Source organism: Medicago truncatula, chromosome 7 (genome assembly GCF_003473485.1).
Source record: "Medicago truncatula cultivar Jemalong A17 chromosome 7, MtrunA17r5.0-ANR, whole genome shotgun sequence".
Lineage (NCBI taxonomy): Eukaryota > Viridiplantae > Streptophyta > Magnoliopsida > Fabales > Fabaceae > Medicago > Medicago truncatula.
The window spans coordinates 46,394,067-46,412,779 of NC_053048.1; the positions used below are offsets into that span (position 1 = coordinate 46,394,067).

An 18,713-nucleotide genomic window follows, 5' to 3' on the forward strand; every position below is an offset into this window, starting at 1 on the left:
CATATAGCTCATGTTCATATGTTCAAATTCCATATAATCTTAGACAACGTGGCCATCATAAACATGCCGGCTAGATATACATTGCACATAATATTAATATTTACCATTTGACATCCTTCAAGGAAAAGCAACCTCAAATAAAGAATGAACCATCGTAATGCTATAATACTATAATAATATAATACTGTCAGTTTATTGATAAATAATGGCATAAGTGACATCATTGATTATGTCTTAAGAAGTGTAAAAACACTAAACAAAATACAGTACGTAATCAGTTATAATTAGTTGACTTTCTTAGATGCTGTTTGTGTTGGTCCAATTGGTTTTTATTCTAAAAGTGGTATATATGCACGTGTAATAATAATTAAATATTAAAAAATTGCTTGATGCCAATCCAACTCATGGTTTTATTGAAGGAAATACGTATCATACAGAAAATCATTGAGATTTCAATATCTCACTGTTGTGGGGAATCAATCTTGTCCCAAAGAAACAGGAAAAAACAAATAAAGATTTTGCTTGTGGCAGGCTGGCAGCTTTAACAGCGTTTCCTCAAAAAATGTTTTTTTTTTGGTTAACTTTGATTCTCAAGGTAAAGATATGGAGTTTGGTCGGGATTATGTGTTGAACAATTTTGTGTAAGACTTTAAAAAAGTGTAGATTTTCATTCTGATCTATTCCAATTGTATTTATGAAAAATTCACTTCACCGACCTTTGTATATGTTTGTTTGAAGTTTATCAAATTTATTCTTAGTAATAACATTCCTTGGAATATAAAGATGGGAATTTTATTCCAAGGAATTTAGGAAAAAATATTTTTGGTTAGCTTTATAATATTCCTAGGAACCATAAAAATAGGGATTATAATAGGTAAACTATTTATGAATTTATTCCCATCTCCATGGGAACTTTATTCCCACCCTTTTCCTTGGGAAATTTTTTCTATTCTCAGGAACATTTTATACCAAGGAATAAATTTTAGTAAACTTGTAACAAACATAGGCATATACATTTCTATCATTTTATTCCCGGGAATCAACAATTATAACTTGAAACAAACACACCCTTAGTCTTTTCTCCTTCATCTATTAAGATGGATGATTTATGGCCAATTTTTATCTAAAATTATTTGTCTAGGTTTGTTATTGTCTTTCTCTTTGTGCACCTAAAAAAGAGGTTTTATAGTGGACTTCTCTTAAAATTTAGCTGTTATAGCATGTTAACATACTATTTTACTTGTAATCGTTTTTAATTTTTTTTTATATAAATATATCATTTTAAAAAGAAAAAGTATGTAAACCTGCTATGGCACCATTGAGATGCATATTAGAGGCATAGGATTTTCACATAAATATACTTAGTTTTTTCTTTGGTGATTTTGTCATAGTATGACACTTTGTTGTTCGTCGTCTTTTGTATGGACTTGTTTTGTTTTCCTCTCTTGTTAAGATGATTGTTCGATGTAAATTATCAACCTAATTTTGATTTAGTGCAAATTCAATCAATAATTTTAATATCGTCAACGTTAATAAATCCAGAGGCATACGACATACTTATTAGAGACACTTGAAGATAATCATATTTGTATTGTATTGTTGTATTTTATCAATCAATTAGAATGAATGAATATCATATATTTTTAGTAGAAAGAAAGATATTTTTCGAGTGTTTCTTTCAAAAATAAAATCTTTCAATGACTCTGACGCAAATATCAAGATCAATTCTTTCAAAGTGACTAGACTTTTATTCATCTAAGAGATTGACATCTCTCAAAAAAATATTTTTCTAGACCTATATCAAGTGACTCACCATTCACATAAATAAAATATCATTGTTATGTATAGTAGGACTCTCTTTGATACAAATAGTCTTTTTTTTTTTTTTTTTGTGTAAACTTGATGCTCTATGTGCAACTGCGAGAAAATACTTTTTATGAATAAATTATCAAACTAAATCTAAAATATTTAATAAAAGTAACTAAGGAATATGAAAAAAGAAAATCAAGATTTTTTTTTTGACAGAACACAGAAAATTATGTTAATAATAATAATATTCGGAATACATGATATATACTCCAACAATGACTAAAATGATTAAGAAAGTTGAATTTTTAAGAGTGAGTTGAATTGCTTTTGAATGGCAGAAATAGTTGACAAAATAATTAACCATCAGTAACGAAATTGAGTTTGACTCTTGAAGTCTTCTAAATACTGCCGTTGAAGTCAAATCTTTCACCTTCAATTTTTTATAAATCTTTTATATTTGAAAGAATATCTTTGTGTGAAAAAAAAAATTGGATGTTTCAGAGTTGATTTAAGGATCACTCTAATATTAAGTCAGTCTACGACAATCAATCTTGCATCTAGACTTTAGATTAGAGGTGGTAAAGGTGAAAATCATACCCAAGTTTTGATTATTTTATTTTTTATATAAAAAAAAAAAATTGTGATTAGTTGACAATGTAAAATATATCTATGTTTGCGTATGAATTAAATCTAAAGTTAAATATTTTTTGTCTCTATAAATATTCAAAAAAAAATTGTAAAAAAAAAGTATTCAAATTTTTCATTTTAATACTTCTATAATTTTTCTTCAACTTTTAGTTCCTCAAAAGTTTTTCATCGATATCTATGATCATACTTTGAAGTCAAGTGATATGTCCCCTTCAAAATTTTGAATAGGTTTTTGCAAGAATATTTAGAATATTATTGAAATGTCTCCCAATTTTTGTTAACAAATAATGAATTAAATAAGATTTTTAAGCAAAAAAATAAATAAAAAATTCATATTTAATCCATCTTTTGTTAAAATATTTTAAACTTTTGCATGAGATAATCATATAAGGTATTAAATATGACTGCAAAAAAAATTTAAAATTTCGAATGATACTCATAGTTGACTTATAAACACATAGGAAAACTTTTTTGAAACTAAAATTCGAAGAAATTTTTTATGAAGATTAAAACAAATTTTTTTTTTTGACAAAAGGATTAAAATGTCTAGTTAAAATATTTATTGCAACTAAAATTATACATAACCTTTAAATTTTTTTTTATCAAGTAACCTAATGATTAAAGGCTACACATTTTAAATGTAGAGAAGTAGGGTGTCAGGAGTTCAGACCTTAATCCCTAATATTCATATCAACTGAGGTAAGTTCATGGTAATATATAACCCTCAAGTCTCTTTTAAAAAAAAAAAAAAATAGAACCCTTAAATCTATTAACCGGTATAAAAATGAAACGACCAACATGTTAACCATGGTTAAACCAATGTCATAACAGTGATTTCATTCGGGAAAAAAATTAAGATAATTTGTTTGTGGCAGGCTTTAACAGTGGAGAATTTCATTCTGATCGGTACCAAGTTCTAACTATATTTATCGAAAGAAAAAAAATCTTGTCTTTTATTGGGAAGAAATACGAAAAGCCCAAAAAAAAAAAAAAGAAGAACAAGTCGCTAAAACAACATTAAAACGAAGTCGCAGCTTCATAGGGTCAAAAGAAGTATCAAGGGAGAAGGATAGTCCTTAGTGATTTTCGAGTGTTTCTATAAAAAATAAATTAAAATCTTTGAGTTAACTTTTTTTTTTTAAATTAAAGATATTCTTCATACACATAAATAATGTTCTTTTTGTATCATATAGAGTAAGACCCTATATGATACAAAAAAGATATATGGTACAAAAAGAGTTTTTTTGTCTAAACTTTATATCCTCCATGACACAAATAATAATAAATTATAATAATATAATACTTTAAGACAGATTATTATTATTTTCCTTTTGACATGCTTTAAAAATATAATACTATAATAATGCTATAATATTATAATACTATCAGTTTCTTGATAAATAATGGCATAGGTGACATCACTGATAATGTCTTAAGAAGTGTAAAAACACTAAACAAAATACAGTACGTAATATTTGCTAAAAATATATATATATATATACAGTACGTAATTTCTTTAAAAAAAAAAATACAGTACGTAATCAAATATAAGTTGACTTTCTTAGATGCTGTTTGTGTTAGTCCAATAGTTTTTTTATTTCAAAAATAATGGTATAAATGCACTTGTAATAATAATACTTCATCCGTTTTAAAATGAGTGTCGTTTTAACTAAAAAAATTATTTTAAAATAAATGTCACTTTCAGTTTTCAATGTAATAATAATTTTTTCTCTTCAATTAAAATAAATGATAATGTTTTTGAATTTTTGGTGCATTTTTTTTATTGGAGGGGCCAATTTTTAAGATTGCATCGGGGCTATTAGATTGTTAAGACGGCCCTGAATCCAGGGTTCGAATACTGACCCCTGCATATCAAGGAAGGAACAATATTATACAACAAGGACTTATTGGCCAAAAGTATTTGATCATGGTAAAAGTCAAAATTGATAAATATCTTTCTACATACAATTATCAACGGTACATAGAAAAATATATAGAATCCCCGTGAACTGAATTCAGTTGATAAAAATAATACATATCATTATCATTATAACTTAAATTTAGTTGAGACCTTAAATACCAAGAAAAATAGAAATCTAAAGCCCTATCCTCTATTGCCTTGGGCTAAGGCCGACCCCGTAACTTATACGACTAAAATGGTGTTATGAGAGTTGAATTTTTCTATCCAGAGTTTGATTCTCCAACTATATATGTGTGAAAGAATTGGATGTTTGAGTGTTCATTTGAGAATTAGGCTGTGTTTTTTCCATTACGTCAATAAGTTAACTTATAATTTGTTGAATTAGTTCGAAAACTTGTTGAATCAAAGTGTGATATGTTTGGTACCAAACATTTTTGTTTTTGTTTTTGGTAGAACCAAACTTTTCTTACATGCTTATAGTTTTTTTTAGATATTATTTTAAGTAGCTTTCGAGCTTAAAATTTATAATTCTTTCTACTTTATTCTATTTTTAACCTTGTTTTTTTTTTTTTTTAATTTTATTATTTTTTTACGCTTTTTACAACTGTCCACTAGCTTAAAACTTCACACGTTTTTTCTTTTTCTTATAAGCATTTGACGTAACGCCATTGCTTTGCTTCTTGTTCTTCAATTGTACTAGTTTCCATCTTGCTCTTTCTATCGTTATCTGGCAATTAATATAGCTATAATCTATCGATTTGTGGCTATTAATAGAGCTGTGAAAAAAAGCTGTTCATAGAATTAGTGGTGGATTCTAAGATAAAGGTTAAAAAAGTCTCTTTCAAAAATAAATAACTGTTTGAGGTTAAATAGAATCTTTCCAAATCTCCAATTGATCTAAAAGTTTTGATTAGTTGACAATATAAAATATATATTTACACCTGCATATAAATTAAATTTAGGGTTAAAGATATTTAGCCTTCTTTTTCGGTACACCTTGTTCTGGGGAGAGTGCCTGTTTTCAGTTTAATATATATATATAGGCAAATTCTATGGTACACCCACTATATTTAAGTGTACCGGTACACCCATTCTTTAAATTCATAGTTAAATGAATTGTTTTTTTGAAGAAAAATATTTTTTTTTTATCATTTATAATTATAATAACTAAATTTTATTCATCAAAAGTGTCAACGAAATAATTTTTTATTTTTTAAAATTTTTATCACTCATAATTGAGAACATTCATTATTTTTTACGATAATTGTAAAAAAAGTTACTATGATTCTTATAAACAATTAAATGATGTTTTTTCTTATGAAATGTTGTTCTATAAAATATGAAATGATCGTTCATTTATAAAATTAAGAAGTAGAAGGACCGGTACACCTCATTTTATAAGTGTACTGTAGAAGTTCTCATATATATATATATATATATATATATATATATATATATCTCTTTTTTGGCTTCTTCAAAAAATATTTTTGCTCCTTATAAATATTTTAATTTTTTTAGTTAGCACCCTAAAAATTTTCTTCAACTTATAGTTTCCCAATTTTTTTTTACCATCTACACTCGTTGTCCCCGCTTTTAAATCATAACATATGCACCCATCATAATTTGAATGAGTTTTTGTAGATTTTTTTTTTTTTTTTTTTACAATTTTGCAAAAATCTCTAGAATGTTATAAGAATATCTTCCAACAAATTAGATTTTTTTAACAGGATATAAATTAAATACAAATTTTTAGTAAAAAAATATAAAATTCATATTTAATTCATCCATGTTAAAAAAGTTTAATTCTTGCAATAGAGAAATCTATAATGTACTAGACATGATTGAAAAAAATTACACCAATGAACTTTAGTATCATCAACGTTAATAGATCTCGTGACATGCTTATTCCAGACATTAAAGATGGTCATATTTGCAGGCTTATGTATTGAACATTGTTATATAGCAAAAAAAGTTTTTAACGGAATTATACGACAGTAGGAAAACACTTGCAATACAAGGGCAATACGATAATATACTAGATGGCTGATGGCTAGATTGGTAATTACAGCTTTAAATTAGTGCAGTTCCTACTTTTCGTTGAATTGATTTTCGTAACAAACAGCATTAGCCATCAAAAATAAAATCTTTCAATGACTTTTTTTGTAAACAGGTATTCCCCGTACAAAGCCACGAAAATCAATTCTTTCAAACTGACTAGACATTTCTCTTGTTTTAAGTTTTATATCTCTTAACAAATATTTTTTTTTCCCTTCATATATATATATATATATATTTCAAGTGACTCACCATTCACATAACTAATTAATACTATTCTTATCTATAGTAGGACTCTATTTTTGGTAAAAAAGAGTTTTTTTTTAAACTCGATATCCTTGGGTGTGCAATTACGAGTCATATAAGTTTCTCGCTCATCTTATATAATTCGAATTATAGAATTCGAACTCATAAACATCCCATAAAATCCTTCAAAAACACGGTGAAATATTTCGAATTTTAAAATCTGAATATGACGTGCGAGAGAAACTGATAGGGTGGAAAATGTAATAATCAAATAATTTTTATGAAAAAATATTGGGCCGATTAAAAAGAATAACACAAAAAATATTGTGCCGATCAATCAAAAGTTGCAAGACTCCAATAAATGAGACATGTTTTTCTGGCTAAAAAAATATTCTAAAACGGTTCGGTTCGTAGCTTTCAAACGGCATTTTATTTTATTTTAACATCTTCGATAGATAAGGAAAATTGCTCTTCTCACAACAAAAAACACCCACTCGCAACTGAATTGACGAAAGTACCTCTCTGTGAGTTAAGTCACACTCGGTACTTCTAGCCTGAGTTAACTTATGCATGTTGTAACCCATTGCGATTTAACTCATGATGCTTGCTGTTATATAGAGCTGTCAAAACGGGCCGGCCCGTTTAGCCCGAATAAATATAGGGCTTGGGCCTAAAATATTGAGCCCGAATTTTAATAGGGCTTTTTAGCCCGGCCCTTAAAAGCTCGGTACCCGTTAGGGCTAGCCCGAATGGGCCGCGGGTAGCCCGTTCGCCCGCATAACAAAAAAAAAATCTATAAATTATATATATTTTTCAAATAATTATTTACTTAGTTGATTATCAAATAAAAAACAAAAGTGAAAATTCAATAAATTAACACAAATATAAATGTAATATAAAATTATATTTATTCATTTCGTTATTTATAGTGTTAGAGATCGAATATATAAATATCTATAACCATAACATATTTAATTTAATTAAAATCATTTTTCTCGTCGTTTTAGTTTACGACGTTTGTACGAAAATGTTTACAATTTACTTTTGTGCTAGACATTATTTAAACATATTAAAAATATTATTTATAAAAAAATTATAGTAGTGTTTTATAGTATTTTTTAAAAATAAAAAAAAATATAATTTTTAATACGGGCCAGGCTCGGGTAGTATATTTCAAGCCCGTTTTGTCAACCGGGCTTTTTGACCCGGCCCGCTAAAGCCCGAAGCCCGCTAGGGCCGGCCCGTTTCGATAGCTCTACTATTATAGAACAAAAACTCGTAAACATAACTATTCACTTTCAAACCATTTCAAAACATCACAAGTGCGATTTTCCCCCCTTCAAGTACGATTTTCTTCATTCTTGCACCATTTCAAGTCAATTTCTCCCACAAAATCAAGTAAGTGTTTGCATTGCCTTTTTTTGGTTTAAATTTTGTTTGGTATTTTTGGAGAAATTTTACATTTTTAGGTTATTAGAAATTTGGTTTGCATGATAGTTTTTAGGATTGTTAGTGATGAATTAAGTTATGCATTGCAGTTTAGATGTTGTTTAGAGTCCAATCTGGTAGTTTAGGGTTTACAAATTGTTATATTTTATATTGATTGAAAGTTGCACTCTAGGTGTTTGGTAAAATGTCTCAATGAAAATTTGTTTGTATTTTGCATTGTTAGTGATGAAGTTAGTTAGAAATTGGTTTATTAATGTTGATTGTAGTGAGTTCGAGTGCAATGTTGTAGTTCACAGATTGAAATGACACTGCCGAAATTTAACTGTTGTTATTGAATAGTTAGAAATGTGATATATAAGTGGAGAATCTCATATGTTCGAACCCAAGCTCCAACTGAGTTGTAATTACGGGACAAATAAATTACATATTTAACTTACTATCTAATCACTAGCACGATACAGTATTTAATTGGTAAATAAAAAAAATACAATCATTGTTGTTGGGTTTTTCATCTTGAGATGGAAAAGAAATTGAATGTTCTTAGCGCCTTTGGAAATTAAACATCTTGATTGATATGGCAAAGACCAAAGCAAAACCTATTGGAAATGCAACATTAACAAGAGCAACCACTCCTAGAAAATCATGCTTGAAATCAAAGTAGTTTTTCAGAAAACCTTCTACTGTTTGTCTTCCATCACTGGTTTCAATGTTGTGCTTTTCATCTCCATATTGTGAAACCACCAATCCATACAAACTCCACGCTATTGGATTTGCCCAACTGTACCATCTCCACCACACTGGAATATTCTGTTAGCCAAAGCCACCGAGAAAAAAAAAATGAACTATAAATTAGTGATATATATATCACTATCAATATGCTTAAAAAAGCATGAACTTTAAAAATAAAAGAAATGGGAAAGGGGAAACCATTATTAAAGTGACACTAATTACTGGTTGATAATCGTTTCCGACTATCCCTTGAGATTACAAAGTTGTACTCTCACTACTAAGATGATACCTTAAAGACATGAAATTAAAATGCATTAAGCGTTTGAGGAAATCAAAACTTACTGGTCTTGGGACTATGAATCCTGAGAAGAGATTCCATATTGAGTAGAATGCAGATGAAACTATAATGGATATGTGATTGTTTGGGGTCATGGCCACTGACATCAAGCCATAGTAGGTGAAGTAGAGGAAGGTGCAAAACAAGAAGAATAGGCACCAAAGAAATTTAACCACAGACCATTCAAAACCAATCATAGCATACACTATAATGCCATAGACTACAGCTTGTACAAAAACATATGGGAGCTCAATTACAACCTGCAATGCAAGATAATTTACTGTTTTTTGTTATGTTCTATAAGATAATAAAGACATCTATGATGGTACCAAAATCAATATTTTATAAATTTTTTTAGATACTTGCCTGAGCAAAAGCATATGGAAAAGCTGAATACATTCCGGCTGCTCTTTCTCTATAAAAGACCGTTCTTTCGACAGCAACCACTGGCTGCACTGAATTAGCATTCTTGATGCCAATTACGATCACAGCAGAATACATGGACCCCATGGCATTAAAAAGATCTTGTTCCTTTTCACTGAAAAAATTGATACGAAATATTACAAACTCGAGAGTTTGAAGCCATTAAATTTATAGTTTTCCAATTTGATCTTACATTTTGGAGCCAAGGTCCCAAAACATGCTTCCAAACAAAACAGCAACTGCGGTTGAGTACAGAAATCTAATGGCATTATATTCAGGATTGCGCCAATAAGACCAATGTTGTTTCCATAAGCAAGCCATGCATTGTGTCCAAAAGGATCTCGAGTACTGTGAAGCAAAATAAAGATCTTTCGAACAAGGTGCTGGAGTACTCAATTCTTTGATAAGTGCTTTGTTTCTCCTAAAACAGTTATAGTAGATTATTTTCTGATTCTATAGTTTGATTTGATTTGATTTGATTTCATACAAGTGAAAATACCTGTATAACTCTGAATTTTGGTACACCTCTGCAAAATCAATCCCCAATTCCCTTTCTTTTGATGAAGTTGTGACTTCCAACATCCATGTTGCTGGATTATAACCGTCTTTAATCTTGCTAACACCATGGATCCCCTTCAAGACAAAAGTGTGTACTTATCGAAATGTTAACAAAAGATAACAATTTGAAACATAATAATGATTACTTTTAATTGGATATCTATATCTATTTTCTACCTACCTCAAAGTAATTGATTAAATTGGAAGAATTATGTCCAAGTGGCCCCACATATATCTCTTGCCCTCCTTGCTTAAGTAGCAAAAGCTGCATTTCACATGAGAAAAATATTACAGACATTGCAATGGAAGAGAACAAACAAAAAATTTCCTGATTTTTCCCCTATCACCTCATCAAAAGATTCAAATATATCAATGCTAGGCTGGTGGATAGTACAAACAACTGTTCTTCCAGTGTTTACTGTGTTCCTAACTGTTCTCATCACAATAGCTGCAGCCCTTGCATCTAGCCCAGAAGTTGGTTCATCCATGAATATTATTGAAGGATTAGCTACCAACTCAACTGCAATTGTCAACCGTTTGCGCTGCTCCGTCGAGAGACCATTAACACCAGGCAGTCCTACTAATGCGTTTTGCAGTGGTTTCAGTTCCACAAGTTCCATGACTTCCTCAACGAACATCTGCAACCATTAATTAGTTTCAAACTTGGTAACATTGATAAAACATGCAAGTATTTATCACCCCTATATTTTTTATTCTGATGTTTTCACATGACATAATAATTCCAATGAGTAGTAAATAAACTTGTTTAAAAAAATGAATGGTAAATAAATAACACAGGTACATGAATGCAGTGTGATTAAAGTGGCTGATTCATGTCAAAATTTCAAGTAATTGAGAAACTAACCTTTCTAGTTTCAGCATTGATGTCTGGGGACAACCGGAGCCATGCTGAATAGAGCAAAGATTCATAGACAGTAACATAAGGAGAGTGGATATCATTTTGCTCACAGTACCCAGAAATTCTTGCAAAGGTTTCTTGCTTCTTTGGAAAGCCGGAAATTGTGATGTTCCCACCAATATATCCTCCGGTTTTCCTACCAGAAAGCACATCCATCAGAGTTGTTTTGCCAGCACCGGTCACACCCATTAGAGCAGTGAGAACACCAGGTCTGAAAGCTCCACTTACACCCTTCAAAAGAACCAACTTATCCTCAACAACACCTAGGTTTCTTCGCATTTCCTGCAAGTTCAGTACAAGTATTTGATAATTTATACTTCACAATAATGCTTTGAAAGTTCAATATGGTCTTTTGTCACTGTCCGTGTAAAGATTTTTATACTGTCAATCAAATTAGAACCGTTTGACTTTAATTATACCTACTTCTAAAGTGACACATATGATTGAATGTGATTTGCAATGTAAATTTTTTTACACTTCAGTGTATCAAAATTTAAATTTTCATTCATTTGGTTTCTACATTACCTGTGGCATGTCTACGGAATATGTAACTTCATCAAAGGTTATAGAATGTGGTTCAAAAGGAAGAACCATTCCCCTTTTCCTGCTATGATTTGTTTCTGAGGCAACTATTTCTTGTCTAATAGGAGAGATGCTTCCACTTCTACTTTCACCGTTTCTCACTGTGAAGTAGCTCCAATGTTATCCATAAGGTGTTATGTGAATTGAAAATCAACTATGTAATAGACTATATCTCATCTAGATATTACTAAATCACTACATTTTCAGTAGTTATGAGATGAAAGTACCTTTATTTGTGATCTGTGAAAAGCCATCCTTTATGAATCTCAATACATTACTTCTTTCCCTGCTACCACCAATTTTTTCACTGCTTTGAGAATCATCTGGTATAACAGTTTGATGCTTCCCAAGAGCTGCATGATCAATTTTGTAGATTATCAGTACATGAACCGTAGTCTCATCTGTTTTATTATACATCTAAGGTGAAGACACTCACGATTCAGGAAAGTGAGGGCAAGCATATAGCCAAAATTGAAAAGTAATGTATATCCAATCAAAGCACCAACACCTATCCAGTACCAGTATGACTCAGTGAAGAATCCGCGAGATTTCAAAACTTCAACTCCTAGCGGCTCAGTTGAGTTAGGCAGAACCTTTCATAAGAAAATATATCAAGACATTTGATTGTTTGAATTTTCTTGTTTGCGTAGGATCAAACTCAATACTCAGGGATTTCCAATAATCGCATGTATTTCGTGCCAACCACTCACTAGACCTTGGTGGTACATCGGATTATTTATATGATAAGGAAGTCACAGAAAATGAATATATAAAAAGTAAAAAAACTTACATGTTTCCATTTATTCCCAAGGAACTCATTATTTACCATGGCATTTTGTCCATACATCATAGGTGATATCCAGAATCCCCATATCCACCCATTTTTTATACTGTCTATGATCATAAAGAAAAGAAAAGAGAGGAGAACTCTTAGTATAGAACGTAGTGAGACAAACACTGTGATTATTTATTTGTTGTATCCATAATAATACCTTTTGATAGGACAAAACCACTCATAGCGAAAAGGATGGCAATTGCAAATGATCCAAATGTTAGAGCCACTGTCATGTCCCTCCCTACTGCTGCAATGAATCTGAATAATGCAGTAGCCATCTGGTGTACTAGTACAAGAATAAGATATTGTCTGAAAAATCTGCATCAGGAAGTAGAAATGCAAATGGATATCATTATTTGTTTGGTAGGATATAAGAATATACAATGGTATGAGGGGAAAAAACCAAAAAGGATCAAGGGATTGTTTGGATTTTCTTGTTTAAGTTTAGCTCAGCTATTGGCATAAACATCTGCGAGACAGTTTAGAAGAGCTTATGGAAACATTTTATCACATGTCCATAAGTTGTTTTCAGCTTATTCTGATAAGCTCTCAAAGATAAATTATATGAAAATGGTTTGACTTTTATTTAATCGTTCATTATAGAAATAGTTTAAACATAATCATTTATTTGATAAGCACTTATGTTATAAGTGCTTAATTAAACTGTTTACCCAAACAGGACACAATTCACTGTTACACTTAGGACTTATAAAAACATATCACTCTTACCTTTCAATATATGGATCAAAACCAATGACATAGTAGGTAAGGAACACCCAAACAGCCACTTCCGCAAAAATCAAAGGAATTTTTAGGATCCATCCAGGAAGAGCATATGCCCATGCAGGGAAAAATAGGTATCCCCTTTGCTTGTAGAAAACAGGAAGTCTTGAAACTACCATTGAAAGTTCAGCCATTCCATTGAACATGATCACAACAACGCCATAGAACAATGCACCTACATATATACCTCCATGAGTCACTGAATCTCTGTGCATTTCAGTCCGGAGGAAGAGGGTCATGGCGATCATTGCCATTACAGCTAGCTAAAAGGAGAGGGTAGTCATCAGTAATGGATATGAATAATGCACGCATACATTGCATTATATGATATATGATGTGTTCCATACACCAAAAAAGTCCAACATTGCTTGGGGATAATGGCTCAGCCCACTGAGGCACCTTTTAACTAAAGGCAAAACTGTGAGGGATTACACAGTGCCCAAAGCGGATAATACCTTAGAAAAGCAATACAACCGACTTGAGGTCGGAACAAAATGTTTAAATCAAAATGTAAAATTTCCAAACTTACTTGGCAAAGCTTGAAGATGTAGACAAATGCATTGCGTTTCATAAGTAAATATTCTCTTGATGAGCAAGCTTTATACAGTTCCCATTTTCCCACTCCATATTTCTTGGTTGTCAAAGCAGCTGGGTGGCTCTTAGACTTGTCAAATTCAGTACCAAGTTCATCACCAAGTCTTCTGCCAACATGAAATGATTGAAATGCCTCAGAAAACTCTTCAGCTGTGACAAATCTATAAGGCTGATCTTTGTGATCCCAATACTGCTCTTGGTCTTTCCTTGATGTCACCTATAATAACATATAACAATTTTTATAGATAAAATTGAATTTACTATTACATAGTATAAATTATAAAAACTTTTAGAAAAAATGAGAGAAGACACAATGACACTCACTTCTTGCAAGAAATCTGCCACTCCTTTCCTATCTGGACATTTAAAACCGATTGATTCAAAAAATTCAAGTACGTGTTCCCGGGGACCTTGGTATATAATGCGACTATCAGAGAGTAGAATAACGTCGTCAAAAAGATTGTAAGTCTCTGGTGGTGGCTGCAGGAGTGAGATAATGGCGGTTCCATTGAGAATGTGGACATCTTGCCTCATTGAATTCACAATTTGAAAAGTTGTTGAGCTATCCAAACCAGTAGATATTTCGTCCATGAATAGAGCTTTAGTGGGTCCAACCAACATTTCTCCTACATTTATAGATTCATAATAATCAATTTATTGAGGTGATCAATCACAATGTCTGTTAATATTCAAATCAGATTTGTTTTACCTGTTGTAAGGCGTTTCTTTTGTCCACCAGAGATACCTCGTAACATTGCATTTCCTACAATAGTATCAGCACATATCTCTAGCCCCAAAACCTTCAAATGTAGAGAAAAGAAAGAAGAGACTTTAAAACAATGCAGTCACGGTGATGTTATAGATATCATTTTGAAAGTATAAATTACTTTACCCTTAGGATATAATCTGTTATCAAATTTGCCTTCTGGCCTTCAGTTGCTACAGCCTGTGAGCATTATGAATAAAAATGACAGCCACTTCATTATCAGTCAGTTCTATTTGAGTGGAAAATAAGTCTAAGATTCACTAAGTATTAAAAGAACCTCTATATTACCTTCATGTACACATCAATATCTGGATCAGGCTTGATATTTGCATCTTTTTCTCTTCTGGACAATTCTGCTAGCAAGTCTGCAGAATCTCAACAATATTACGAGTTGTCAAAATTTTATAATTTAGGGTCTGTTTGGATTGACATGTCATAAGTATTTGTGAGATGGATTGATATAGTTTATGGAAATAACTTATGACATGTCCATAAGTTGTTTTCGGCTTATTTCTGTAAGCTTGTCAGAATACCTTATGAAAACAACTTAAATGAAAATTTTTGACTTTTTTTTATAACTTTTGTTATTGAAATAGCTGATATATGAGCACTTATATGATAAGTGGTTATGTTTGATTTTTACAATAATAATCGTTCATGTCATAAGCGATTAGTTAAGTTGTTTATATCCAAACAAAGCCTTAATACTTGTAGACTGACTAACCATAACGAGGTCCAACTCCTTGGACTCGTGCTGAGAAGGCCAAGGTTTCTCTTACTGTCATTTCTCCAATGTGAAGATCATTTTGATCCACATATGCAGCAGTTCGTTGGGGGACAAACTCACTCATCTCATGACCATTATAAGTTACCCTTCCAGAAAACTGATCACAAATTCACACTATATTAGGATTTTAGCTATAGATCTAAGCTTGAAAACTAAAGATGAAATATGAAAACATAGATAAGAGGCATGTTTATCTTCTTTTAAATGTTCTAACCTTCAATTTTGGATCAAGTTTTCCGGCCAAAGCCAATAGGAGTGTGGTTTTTCCAGAACTTGGAGGACCTAAAAGCAACGTCATTCTGAAAAGAACCAACTTGAAACATCTTATATTAGTTCAAGAAGTCCTAGAAAGAGAAATCAATAAAAATAACATTATTTGTTTTGATACCTTGAAGGCTTTAATATTCCACTAACATCCCTGAGAATATTTAGATGTTGTTTTCTACTTGGAAGTACATGAAGAGAGTTCAATAGGCCCTTTAAAATTAAAATGTAAAAGTAAGAAACCAAAATGTTTAGTTAGAATCCCCTTCAACAAAACATCACATAGCTAGTACTATTTATGATAGTTGATTATTTACCTCTACTATATTAACCATGAAGTTAGTGAAGGTAGGCAAAGATCTGCTTCCTACACGAGCTTCTGCTTCGATATTCAGGTGTTCGAATCGAACTTCTATTGTAGGAAGATCAACTCCAACTCTGACATTATCCAATGAACAAAAAAGGAACGGTAAGCAAAGAAATCAGTGTATTTCAAAAGCACTTCTTTTAAAACCACAAGGACAGTTTTTTAAAATCTGAACCTGTCCATTCGATCCTTAAGTTTGAGCAGAAACTTCTCATTGTCCTCTTCAGCAAGTCTAACAAGTCTTTCAAGCAAATCTTTTCTTTCTTGCAGCCCAAGCTTCTCAATATCAATCTCAACGGCTTCCCCTTGAAGTGAAGTGAGCAAACCTTTCCTCAAACGCGCAAAAGTAGGAAGATTCTGAATTGCAGCCCACTTAAGAGCTTCTTCATCATCTTCTTGGTGAAAAGAATTTGAAAAAATCTCAGCTGCATCACTGCTCCTCCAAATTGATGAACTACTAATCCTGAAACTACCTCCACCCTCCATCCTCACCACCACAGCAATAACAAGAAAACGTTTTATCAATTATAATACCTCAGTTAAAATCGTTAGCTATTTGCTAACTTTGCTTCAGTTTATTTCTGTTGGTGTTTTTTTTCTGCAGTCAAAATGACCCTTTTCCTTTTTTCAATGTTGAGGTATATATATATAATATAGAAAGAGAGGAAGTAACAACATGTTACACGGGGATTTTAATTTCATTTTCCATGACGTTTAAATTGGAGTGACATAGCTAATATTAATGTTTCATACCATACAGTTTGAGGCAAGGTGGCCATGAACATCCCAGTTCCACATTGTAGTATAAATATTTATTAAATTTTTTGTTATTTACTTTAAGGTAAAACAACCTCAAATAAACATGAATCAGCACAGTGCTATAACATTATAATAGTAGTAATATTGTATCAGTTTTTGGATAAATAATAGCTTAACTAACATCATTGATTTTGTCTTGAGAAGTTTAAAATACCATACAAAATACGTAATCAGTTAAGTTGACTTTCTTAGATGCTGTTTCTGTGAGTTTATATGGTACAAAGTCTAATAGTCTTTTTATTTATATTAAAAAAATGGTATAAATGCAGTTATAATAATAACTAAAATAAATAAATTGGGTGCCTCCAATTCAATGGTTGGTTTTCTAGAAATATGTTTCATTCAGCAAATCACGTCTATTCTATTTTTAAATGTTAAGCATGAGTTTTAATTATTATCTTTCTCTACTGCATGATGCTGTGGGAAAGCAATGCAGTACCTAACTACCTAAGGAATATGAAAAAAGAAAATCAAGATTTTGTTTCTTGCAGTTTTTTATGAAAAAATAAAATTAAGAAGAGGTGATGTTTTTTTATGCACAGTGTAATTTGAAGTCAGTCCATCACAACTAGGTGGTTAAGGTAAAAATCACACACTCCAATTGATCTAAAAGTTGTGATTAGTTCACAATGTAAAATATATTTATAGATGCATATAAATTAAATCTATATAAAAACGATCAACAAGTTAATCATGGTCAATTCTTCAGAAGAAAAAAAAAAGTTAACCATGGTCAAACCCAATGTCATAAGCAGGAATTACATTCGCTTTCTAAAAGCATTAGCTAATCACATGCCATTTATTACTAAAAAAAGAAGCAATACGCACGCCATTATATAATAGAAGCATTTTTTGAGATTATACAATTAACTATTATTTTTAATATATATGGTTTAGTTAAGTTTGAATGAAATTTGTCTTTTTCTACTCATTTTGATTCCTTTCATTTTGTTTTCATCAACAAAACAAAAGCATAAGACAAAGAGAAGTTTAGATAAATTTTGTACAAGATGAGGATGGGTCTATGGCTGGAAGTTGTTGACCCTTGCGAAAGGAAACAAAAAGCGAGACAAATTTTTCCTTTTAAAATATACTTTTAATAGTTGACTCATTTTTTTATTTTATTTTGGTCATCATAATTTGATTAATTTACCGTGGATTTAAAATAGGGATTAAATAATCGCTTAGAGGGGTGTAACTGTTCGGTTTGGATTGGTTTTTTGTCAAAAAAATGTCCGAACAAATGAAATCTTCATCAGTTTGGTTTGGTTCAGTTTTTACTGTTTTTTAAAAAAGAAACTGAACCAAACTAATCAGTTTTGTTTGGTTTGGATCAGTTCGGTTGATCAGTTTATTTGAAAGTACAATTGAAAAAAATAATCATATTTTTACAAATTTGTATTTCATGCTTACAACAACTCAAGTATTTCATATAACTTTATTTTCCATGTTCTTTGTTTTTCAATCTACTTTGTATAACTAACATAAAAAACTAACAAGAGATGGACGATCCCAACGGCGATGAGGAATGATTGTTTAGGTGTGACTGACGGCTAGCGTTCTTTTTTAGTATAAACGAAATAGATTATGAGTGATGAGATGAGATGATGATAGGAGAAAGTGAATGAATTCAGGAGTATTTTTTGTAGAGTGATTAAAAATTAATGTTGTTCACACTATGGTTAACATCCCAAGGGTAGGTAATACACTACTGACCTTATCTTGCCACTCAAATTTCTTTCGTTTCTCGATTTCATTCTTTAATTTATAATTTGTTTTCTTGGAACATTAATGCTGCAATTTTAGTAATGGTGTGTTTTTG

General features: G+C 31.0%; 1 protein-coding gene across 1 annotated transcript; it reads right to left on the reverse strand.

Annotated features, from left to right (window-relative positions):
- Window positions 1–8,431: 8,431 nt before the first annotated feature.
- On the reverse strand, window positions 8,432–16,858 carry LOC11440459 (pleiotropic drug resistance protein 1). The gene is made up of 24 exons (XM_003625353.4): window positions 16,248–16,858; window positions 16,023–16,143; window positions 15,830–15,918; window positions 15,656–15,740; window positions 15,379–15,538; window positions 14,943–15,019; window positions 14,781–14,834; window positions 14,598–14,688; window positions 14,213–14,514; window positions 13,824–14,105; window positions 13,241–13,557; window positions 12,669–12,829; window positions 12,467–12,570; window positions 12,113–12,269; window positions 11,904–12,029; window positions 11,620–11,777; window positions 11,041–11,376; window positions 10,523–10,813; window positions 10,357–10,440; window positions 10,117–10,250; window positions 9,811–10,038; window positions 9,561–9,732; window positions 9,200–9,454; window positions 8,432–8,935 (listed from the first exon to the last, which is right to left on the reverse strand). The coding sequence occupies exons 1-24, from the start codon at window positions 16,556–16,558 to the stop codon at window positions 8,669–8,671; spliced, it is 4,362 nt and encodes a 1,453-aa protein (XP_003625401.2). The 5' UTR covers window positions 16,559–16,858; the 3' UTR covers window positions 8,432–8,668.
- Between the last annotated feature and the right edge of the window lie 1,855 nt (window positions 16,859–18,713).